Consider the following 10,717-nt stretch of genomic DNA (forward strand, 5'->3'; position numbering starts at 1 on the left):
TAGTAGGGGAGAGTGGTTCTGGGAAGACGCAGCTTTGTCTCCAACTTACGGTGCGAGCTCAGCTCCCACCCTCACATGGCGGACTAGGGGGCTCCTCCATCTACATATTCACAGAATTCAGCTTCCCATTTCGTCGATTGCAACAACTAGGCAACCTTTATCATGCATCATACCCCAACTTAATAAGGTTGGAGCCATTGGAAGACATATATGTTCATGGTGTTCATGATGCTCAAGAACTCATCCATGTCCTTGGAGACATAGAAGCATTTATTGCCATTGATCACACCCGCCTAACTGTGAAACTCATTGTCATTGATTCCATTGCTGCATTGTTCCGATCACAGTATCAGACAACACCGGCAGATTTGAAACGGCGATCTGAAATGTTCTTCAACATATCTGGGACATTGAAGGGTTTAGCAAATAAGTATGGGTTGGCGGTGGTTGTCACCAACCAAGTGGTGGATTTTATTGGGCCACATCATGGAGTGAATGGGGTGAGGTTGGGAAACTTGGAGTCCCTGGACACATCAGGTAGACGGGTGAGTCCAGCTTTGGGACTGGCTTGGGCACATTGCATAAATTCAAGAGTGTTCTTGGCAAGACATGAGCAATCTATTGAGGTTGACATTCGTAATGCTCCTTCAACAAGTATATGTAGTCAAACACATAGGACATTTCACCTTGTATTTGCCCCACATCTGGCCTATGCATCGGCCGAATTTGTAATAAAAAAAGAAGGTATAGTCGGAGTATCACAGTAACTGTGTAATATAGGAATTCTAAGAACTTTAATGTTTTGGATCCATTTGGAATTACATTCCAGTCCCTTTAATTTCGCACTCAAATTATAATTGCAATCAGGAAGCAATACCAGTACAATAAAAGGTCAATATAATGGCAATCTGTCAGCAATACAGCATGCTGTAGCAATGCAACCCAAATCAGCATGCTGTAGCAATGCAACCCAAATAATGCAAATTTAAAAGAATTCCCATTCAACATAACACGAAACCCCCCACAAATAAAAGTTGAGTTCACATGACCTACCAAAGCAACACAAATCTTATTGTCTAAGATACATTGCGCAATGGAATATTGTTTTTACAGGTGCTTTTATTGTGGCCTGGGGAACCGCACCTTGAGCACTTTCTTCTAATGCTGCCCTCTCCTTGCGAGGGAATTCTTAACTTCTTTCATCTGCCTGGCATGACCCTTGCCATGGGAGGCAGCACAACTCGACTTCGAACATCTTCAGGAGTATCCCACATTCCGTGAGGTTGTACCGGGTAGATGCTATCCGAATAAGCATCCATCCAGGGTTTCCGAGTGTAATACCGAGAAGCCTTTGCATATACACTTACTTTCAAGAAGCGGCAAACTGCAACTACATGCTTGCAAGGTAGCTGCTCAAGCTGAAACTTTCTACAACTACAACTGTTGTTCGTCAAATCTACGAGGCCGTCCATATCACCGTCCAAAACATTATATTGTGCATTATTAACTTTAACCACATTCATCCTTGCAGCATCCTCCAACCTGTTCCTCAACTTCTTCTCTCCAAAATTGGGGCACAATGTTGTTGTGCAATTCAAAGCCAACTCACGACGGTCGGTGAACCATTTCACAAGGAGATTAACAATTTCCCCTATCAAATGAACCACTGGCAGCATTCTTGCAAACCTAAGGACTGAGTTGATTGACTCCGTAATATTTGTTGTCATTACATTGTAGCGGCGTCCATCCATGTGAGCTCTAGACCACTTATGTAACCCTGCCTCTTCAAGATATTGAGCAACATGTTCCTTTCGCTTGATCTTGCGAAAATGACAATCAAATTCAGCAATGGAATAAGATTTCGCAGCCTTCTCAAAGTGCATAAGTATGTGATCACGCTTTTTCAACTTGAAAGTGCGTTTCATGTTCCCCTTCATATGATAAAAGCATATGCCATGTTGTGCAGTTGGAAAAATTTTGTTCCACATATTCTCTATGCTAACATTGCGATCAGAAATAATAACAAGATTGGGACACTCACCAATGTTGGCAATTCTTAACAACTAAAATGAGTTATTAAAAACAGCAACTTTTAATTCTCGCAAGTGCACGAACCGTTTATAGTATAGCTTATGTAAATTCGAGGTCGATCCCACGGAGAATGGTAACTTGGTTCCAAGTTAAATTACTTAGAATGCTAGAAAAACATAGAACACAGAAACTGACTAACTAGCTAAAGGCAAGGTCGAATTCAACAATGCCTCTTGTTAATTACTCAAGGTCTAGGACAGAATCCTAGCACCACACACGCACTCGAAATGGGGGTTTTTGTTGTTGAAAGGAAAAGAAGAAAGTGAAATGAAAGTGCTCGAAAGTAAACACTGGCAGCAATCAACAAGTTGTGAAACAATGATTGAGAAGTGTTAGAGCCTTGGAATCCACCACTAGTTTTCCTATCCAAGTTATGAATGCATAGAAATTGACTCAAGCTTCATCAACAATAGATTATCGCATACAAGCCTGTGGTATCTAGGTGCAGGATGCATGATTCTCCTAAGGCATGTGATTATGCATGGTATCTACACAACACGTGATCTCTAATATGCAACCTAAGCATGGTATCTACTTAGAATAAAGCATATAAGAGTCATTAAGCTCCTTGAGAATATGATAATCACACAAGTCCTAGAACATGGTATCTGTCCTAGTCAACCTATGGTTATTAAACCCTTGAATGATTCTTAGGCCATTCATGTGTTGCTTGTGAAAGGAGAGTAGAATTGGTGAATCTAAAACCCTTCCCAACCTGTGCTAGATGCATAAAATCCTAGTTAGCTACTCCAAGAAAACATACATCAAGCACATAATAAACTGGAGATTAACAACTTGATAACAAAAGCAAGGAAATCAATTAACTATAAAATCATCCATAACATTGAATATTCATGACTAGGGCTTCATCCTAAGCCCTAACTAAATGGATTAGTTAGACATAACTATGAATACAAAAAAATAAGAAATACATAGATAGGATAAAGAGAGGAGAAGAACTAGATGATGGCAGCAAGGAAGTTCCCAGGACAGCTCCAAGCTCCCTTGACAGCTCCAAGCTCTCTTCTCTCTTTTTGGTGAATCTGAATGTGTGTATGAGAGTAATGGATGAAGTGAATGTGTGTGTCTGACCCCCTTGAATGAGTGTGCAGCTCTCTATTTATAGAGTGCAATTTCGTCCTCCCCTTTGGCTGGTGAAGCACACCTCTCTTAGCTGCTCCCAACTGCTCCAGCTGCCCATACTTGCCAACTGCTCTAGCTGACATACTTGCCAACTGCTCCAGCTGCCATATGCATGCTTTGGCATGGTTTCTTTATGGAAAACTTGACTTTTGCTCATCCTTCTGAGTTCCTGAGCTGATTTGACTCCCATGTGTGGCTGCCCATGTCTAGCACATGGCTCTAGGGATGTAGCCACATTAAATGTGATGGCAGCCAACATGACATTTCTGTGAACTTGGTTAAGTCATTGACGTGCTGAGGGCTCCAGATTTATCCAATTTGGCTGAACTTTGGATATGTTATAATAGACACCCATTGGAACAACTTCTATCAAGGATGTCTCCTCATCCAACCTGTGTAAGTTGCTGAAATGAGGCCTGCAAGATGACCTACGAAACTGGACTGACAAGGAGTGTGGCTCAAATTGGCTTTGTCTTTAAGCTCATGTTCCTTTTGTGCCACTTAGCCCTTAACATGCATAATTGTATCAAATGTCATCCCCTTGCTGTCTTAACCTCCAAAACACACAAACATAGGTAAGAGACTCAAAATAAAGAGAAGCTAAACAAAATTACTAAGCAAAGAAGGCATGCAAATGTGTGAAATGATGACCTTATCAACCAATGGCTTCATGAAGTTTAGTGAAAAACCAATGCCATGATGCATCCGTCTCCAAATCCCCGATCCCAAAAGCAAGAGGATATATATTTCGATTACCATCGAATGCATTTGCTACAAACATAACACCCTTGTACTTGGATTTTAAATGAGTGGCATCCATGGCTATCACTGGGCGCATGGAAGAACGGAACCCTCTAATACATGCGCCAACCGCCATAAATAAATACACAAAGTGATTGTTCTCATCAGTTCGGATGTGTGTTTTTGTGCCGGGATTCATACGCTCCAATTCATAGCAATAAGCTGGAAGGATATAATATGCCTCCTCCGCTGATCCTCTAATGGACAATAAAGCTAACTCCCTTGCTTTCCAAGCTTTCGAATAATGGATGGTGCAACCAAAGTTGTGTTTCACATCTCTCATAATGTCACTTGGTGTGTATATTGTCCGACAATCCTTCAACTTCCTTTTAAGTGAAGTGGCTACAAGTGCTGCGGTTGCTTGACGATGCTTGTCACTTACGAACCTCAAATCACATTCATGGACAGTTGTACACCTCACAATCATGAAGCTGTATTCTCCAATTCTCGATGCTCGGTCCCGCCATGGGCATGGACGTTGACAACAAACCACAAGCAACCTCTTAGTGCAAGAGAATTGCACCTTAAATTCAAAGTGGCCTCTTAATGCCGTCAACCGTAACTCCATCAACAATGCTTTCTTACTAGAGAAAATTTGCCCAACTGTAATTTTCGGATTCCAATCGCTTCGTGAAAACCCGCTGTCCAAATATGCTTCTTCATCTTTTACACCGACTGCATTATACCGATTTTTTTCACCCATTTGACTCCAATAATGTTGACGAGTGGGTTCAGATTCTCCTCCTAAACGCATTTTTGGCAACTGGGCAGCTGTGTTCAAGCACCCCAAATTAGGGGGGGCAGAGTACACTGACACTTCATTTCTTTCAGTACCATTATCACCACCATGCATCTCCTCCACCTCGCTAAAATCAATCATATCCATAAAATCTGTCCCTACTTCACCCCCCAAATCAGTGACATTTGTATTATTCCAAGTTACTTCATTGCTTTCAACAATGGCAACTGAAGAATGACCCATCCGACTACTATCTGTCGTGATATGCATACTATGAACTACATCATTTGTCAGTCCTTTATCTTCTATACTCACGAGTAAGGGAGCTAGTTTTGAAGGTGTTACCTCGAAATTGTACTTCATAAAAAAATTGACATCATCATCGTCCTCAATCTTTATGTGCTTCCACTCATTCGAGGCCACCAAAACTGAGAATTTTAAGCAAATCTTGTCTTCCCTGCTGTTTGTATTACCAATCTAATGCACACGGTCCAACAGTTCAGCAAATTTGATGGTCCGTGGAACTATTAAGCCTTTTGAGTCACCCCCTTCGTATTTGCACATCTTCTTTGAGGTGACCCATTTTCCATTGTAGCACACGAGAATAACAATTGTCTCCATTTCTGACCATGACAAAACAACATTTCATTAACACAATAATATAACCACAATCACCATACAATAAAATAACAATATAACCATGATATACTAGCAATATAGAAGCAATATAGAGGCACTATAATAGCAATATAACAGCAATACGACTATAAAATAAGAGGAACACAACCACAGTACACTAGTAACACATCAGAATCACACTATACAGATCTACTACATCAAATGGAAAATCCCAAGTTTCAAGATTCACATATCCAGACCAATCTAAATGGAATTGGTACAAAACCAGATGAATGAGCATGAATATTCAACAAAACCTAACCCAAAGACATTAAAGCCAAAACGAATTTAACACAAACCCAAACAATCAAACTATAACTCATTTCACATAATCTCACTGATATTAACAAAATAACCATCAACACTACCTTTTCGGGGTCGGCAATCCACTAGAGCTTCAAGGTTGCAAGCAGCTATTCAGAAGACATAGCTAAAGGGAAGGGTTCGCGATTCCAAACAGAGACCAACAGATCGAATAGGGGAGAAAGAGATAACGAAGCTACAGAGAGAAACGGCTGCGCTATGAGAAAGAGAGCAAAGAGAGAGACAGAGAGTTGTGCTAGAGAGAGAGAGAGAGCCAAGATAGAGAGAGCCAAGAGAGACACAGAGAGCTGTGATAGACAGATACCAAAGAGAAAGAGAGTTGTGCCAGAGAGAGAGAGCTGTGTGAGCTAAGAGAACAAATTTCTGAACTTGTGAAAAATCAGCAATAAGTGTACAATAATTTTATATTTATAGGTTATAGTTGTACAAAAATAGGCCCTATTGAATTTAATTTTGATTATTAAATTACTTTGATACCCTATTGAATGTTTTGGGGTTTTTTATGAGGTTTTGGGATTGGGCTTGTTTTAAGAAATCGATGGCAGTTTTGTAATTTATAAGAAGCTAAAAGTCTATTTGTTATATATAGGATTTCCTTATTGGGCATATAGTAGTGAATCTCCCTAAAAAAATTCTTCTTTTAAAAGTGGCATCAATTTGTATCCATAAGTGCCGCGCCAATAAAGAGCGGTTAACTCGAAAGCAGAAAAGAAACCATAACGAGAATCCTGTGATATCCCTACATTCCATATATCAAAACTTGACTCTATAAGAAACAGAGAAAGGTAAGATTAGGAACTAATTGTTGAAAACATGCTGGTTGCGTACCCAGGAAATTAATATCATTAACCAGAGAGAGAATAAACGCTAGGAAGGTCTTTTTCCATTTTGACGTAGCTGAAGAAGTATTTGTGAATAATCTTCAATCTATTAAATTCAGATGACAGGCCCATTACAGACCAAATTTAAGAGCAATTGCTTCAACCTCTGAAAGAGTTAAAACCAATTGGCGTCGATCCTGAAACACGAACATGACCAAACAAATTTCTAAACCCGCACTAGCTTTCCAGCAGTTAAAAACTGAGCTGTGAAAATTAAGTTTCCAAAAAGGAGGATCAGGGATTTTTCATTTAATGTTATACAAGGTGGTGGGATGGTTCCTTTTTTTTCCTTAGATTTTAAGGTAAAGGAGTTATGATGATTCCAAGAGTCCAGTAAAAATTGTTTTGTATGGAGAAGACAATTTGACATCATGTAATATGGAGGAAAAAAATATACCGGTTTCGTTGAACCCAAATTTGCCAGCAAACAGAGTTTTTTTTCACAATCAGGTGAGGTAGACTCTTAATAAACAATATTAATGCCTACAAGAATATTTAGCTTAAGAAAGGGTGAAAGTTAGAGAACAGATTTGTTGGGCAAAATGTCACTCCAAACAGAGATGATTAAAAAGTTCATCACTTTGATTACAGATGGGGGACATCTGATGTCCATGAAATTGGCTAACTTTTTCTGTAGTATTTAGCCAATTCTGTAGAAACGGCCAGGCAAAGATCTTAACTTCGGGAGGTACAGCCAATTTTCAAATAGAAAAGGAAAAACAATGAAAGAGAAAAGAGACTGCTACAAAATCTTCCCATAATGTATAGTGACACATGTACATTTCATTGCCATCATGTTCAAAGTAACATTTTAGATTCAAGGAAATCATGCCAGTCTGGTGCTCAACCAAATGCTGCAATGAGGAAACCCTTATAAATGCTCATGAACTTGGCCACGAACGCTGAAAAATAAAATAAAAATCGCCGGTGAGAAACACCATTTGAGATCCATGACCACTTCTTATAATGCATCATTTATGAGCACAGGCCAAAGAGGAAGCTGTAATTCCATAAACTAAATAAAATATGATGACCAGAAAAATAACTTCACACAAACTATTATAGATTCATGTGAAGAAAAAAGCGAAAAGACATGATAAGTGTGAGGAAGAAAGGAGAAAGAAAAAGAAAAATGCAAAAAATGATCATGTCGTATCCCAGTATCCATCGCGTTCAGTCCATATCAAAAAGTCGAAGTAGCCAAAAGTCAAGAAATAATAATACTCCATTGGTGGACATCTTTGCAACAGCTTGAGGGGAGTGTTGGCTGGGACCTATTTTGAGCACATGTTTTACTTTATGATTGTGTTTTATTAGCCTATATTAGAATTTGACTTCCAGGTGTATTTTTGTCTTAGTTGTGTAAACATATCAAATGTACGGCGAGCATTTACAGGATTGATAAGTGAGGATATCAAGACTCCAGCTTCAAGATGAAATGAGACTGCCAAGTTGGGAGCACACAGCATCATCATGGAAAGTAGTAGTACAAAACAACACTAGAGACGCATCCTCATCATTATTTCACCCAACATCTAGAAACATAAAAGTACCTTCAAGGTGAAATATAGCTTTCTGCCCAAGACGCATCCTATGTTCCTGCAAAATAGTGAAATTAAACTCCAATGTAAAAATATTTACAGTAATCAAATACTGACTTTAATAAACTATTTCTAAGCTGAGCCACAAGCTTATATTCCGTCTGACAACAAAACCTGCCAGTCTGCTACTCATAATGCGTTCATCACATTAACAAGATAAAGGTGATGAAATTTGTCTACTGCCAGATTTCTGATGCGACTCAGTAACCTTATGGTCGCTTTATCCAAATTGCCCAATTGTGCTTCTGTTTATCAAAAGTAAAGTACGGGAACACCAACAGGAAGTGAAGAATCATCCTTGGTCTTTTATCTTTTCTTTTCCATTTTTCTAGGAGAAGGATCAATATTACCCCAACACGACATAGCTCCCAGTACCCTACATTGCATCAGAGATTGATGACCAGATTACTTCCACCAACTCTACTGCCCTATAATATAATTAACAACAAATAGCTGTTATCTGCCTTTTTTTCATCATCTACTAGTATATATAAATCAGTAGGACATGGGGGATATTTTCAAGATGAAGGAAAATGACTATTAGGGCATTGTGAATCGAAATCAATGACTTGCTCACTTTGATTCACTTGTAGCCGGGTCAGTATGATATGTATATGGGCACCAATTGTACAGCATAAGAGATTGCAAGTTCACAAGGGTTATCGATGCTTAGAGACATAAAGCATGATCAAAACCACATTGTGGAAAAGAACTACTGTCAGAATCAAGACTTTTGACCTAAGACTTGATTATATACTTACATAATATGCATTTTCGTCCAAAATACCTACATAATATGCAGCCCAATGGCAGACCTCGTGCTTCAACTCTGCATCCAACTTCTTCAATAACTCATAAAGAAGCCTCTGAGAAAAAGCAATTAGAAGCTTCAAATCAATTGGGAAAAGAATCATACAAACTAATAGAGGGAAAGATCTATACCTTCAACACAATATCTGCAAGAATACATTTAAGAAGTAGCTCATACAACTTAAAGAAAATAGGTGTGGTAAAAAAATTGTAAAAAACAACAAAGGGAAAGAAATCTCTACCTTCAAGATGATCTCTGGAGGAATACAATTAAGAAGTAGCTCATACAACTTTTGCCGCACCTGATAAAGCCTGAAGCAAATAGAACAATCTCTCATAAGATAGTTTTAAGAAATACTAGAAGATTAAAAATGAGAGGTCAGGAATCATCTGTCCTATTTCTATAATCGTGAATATAGTTAGGAAAATAAAAGGAAAAGAATTCAGACTTTAGACATCACTAATTTTATGCAACAAAATAACAATACGGAATGTGTGAAATCCTTTCACGTAACATAATTGCATTATGGTCAACAAGGGACTGCTGGTCACTATTTTCATGCAATTAATTCAATCATAAGTTACAAAAGGTGACGCTTCGATAAGAGAACAGTATGATCCTGCAAATACATATTCTATTTTATGCTACATGGCACCCATGCATGCTGCCTTGAATTTCACAAGGCTTGGCCATCTTTTTGCTTCTAAGATATTCCTTTTTTTACCTCCCACTTTCATGCTTTCTAGATATACAACAGTTTCACATTTGTAGATGAAAGACTGACCAAATCAGGACATCATAGGAGGTTAGACATCAAGTGATGGCAGAATGAGTACGTCTCACAAGATTAATCCAACAAGCATATATACAGAAGTTATGTCAAATTTGGCTATGTTGCAATATTTTACTTCACCGCCAGAAAGAGAAGCCATAACTGTCTACTTAGTCTGCTTGAAGATGAGACATTGAGACTGACAAAGATCTAATGGCAGATTAACATTCAATAACACGTTGAAAAGAAGAGAAAGGGTGAGGATGGATAATACATACATCAAGATACCACAAAGTCAAGGCATGTGGCAAAGTAATTATGTTACAGATAACTGAGAAGTACAAGCATATTCCACTCCAGGTGGTACAGAAAGATGGACAAAAAGAAAGTTTAATGGCAAAACATAGTCTCCGAATGGACAAGAAACTCATCATCATAATTATACCAAAAGGATTAGCCCTAATTCTTTGGTGAAGACACCCAAAAAAGAAGCTAATTTTACTACTTTTTCTACACTATATCCACTTCCTCCATCCTACCATCAAAACCTATTAGTCTTTTTTCAGAAAAATAATCCACATAAGATCCAATATCACAGACCGTCAAAGAGTAAATGCTTTTTTGCTGCCCCATATCAAAGTGATGACAGAAAACCCACATCACTCGAAGCACATTCAAAACCAAGCCCAATTTTGCGTTGTGAAGTGGATATGTACTACCAGGTTACAAAGAGATCAATAAATAGCTTCTCAATCTATCAAATTGGTTGAAGACACCACAAAAGAAACAGAAAAGCAAATACAAGAAACAAGCAACAAACATCACTAGACCACAGCTAGCCAATCCAGCATAAAGAAGAAAAAGAAATCTCTCAAA

The 10,717-nt window shown here is 38.6% G+C and overlaps 3 protein-coding genes across 3 annotated transcripts; all 3 read right to left on the reverse strand.

Annotated features, from left to right (window-relative positions):
- Positions 1 to 1,199: 1,199 nt before the first annotated feature.
- On the reverse strand, positions 1,200 to 1,925 carry LOC117628979. Its single transcript, XM_034361513.1, has one exon. The coding sequence runs from the start codon at positions 1,923 to 1,925 to the stop codon at positions 1,200 to 1,202; it is 726 nt and encodes a 241-aa protein (XP_034217404.1).
- A 1,964-nt stretch (positions 1,926 to 3,889) lies between these two features.
- Positions 3,890 to 4,789, reverse strand: LOC117628980. Its single transcript, XM_034361514.1, has one exon. It carries the CDS (start codon positions 4,787 to 4,789, stop codon positions 3,890 to 3,892), a length of 900 nt encoding a protein of 299 aa, XP_034217405.1.
- Positions 4,790 to 7,202: 2,413 nt separating this feature from the next.
- On the reverse strand, positions 7,203 to 9,406 carry LOC117628981 (replication factor C subunit 3-like). The gene is made up of 4 exons (XM_034361515.1): positions 9,311 to 9,406; positions 9,020 to 9,124; positions 8,211 to 8,256; positions 7,203 to 7,559 (listed from the first exon to the last, which is right to left on the reverse strand). Exons 1-4 carry the CDS (start codon positions 9,404 to 9,406, stop codon positions 7,501 to 7,503), a joined length of 306 nt encoding a protein of 101 aa, XP_034217406.1. The 3' UTR covers positions 7,203 to 7,500.
- Positions 9,407 to 10,717: the final 1,311 nt, after the last annotated feature.

The sequence above is a fragment of the Prunus dulcis genome, chromosome 5 (genome assembly GCF_902201215.1).
Source record: "Prunus dulcis chromosome 5, ALMONDv2, whole genome shotgun sequence".
In the NCBI taxonomy this organism is placed as follows: Eukaryota; Viridiplantae; Streptophyta; class Magnoliopsida; order Rosales; family Rosaceae; genus Prunus; species Prunus dulcis.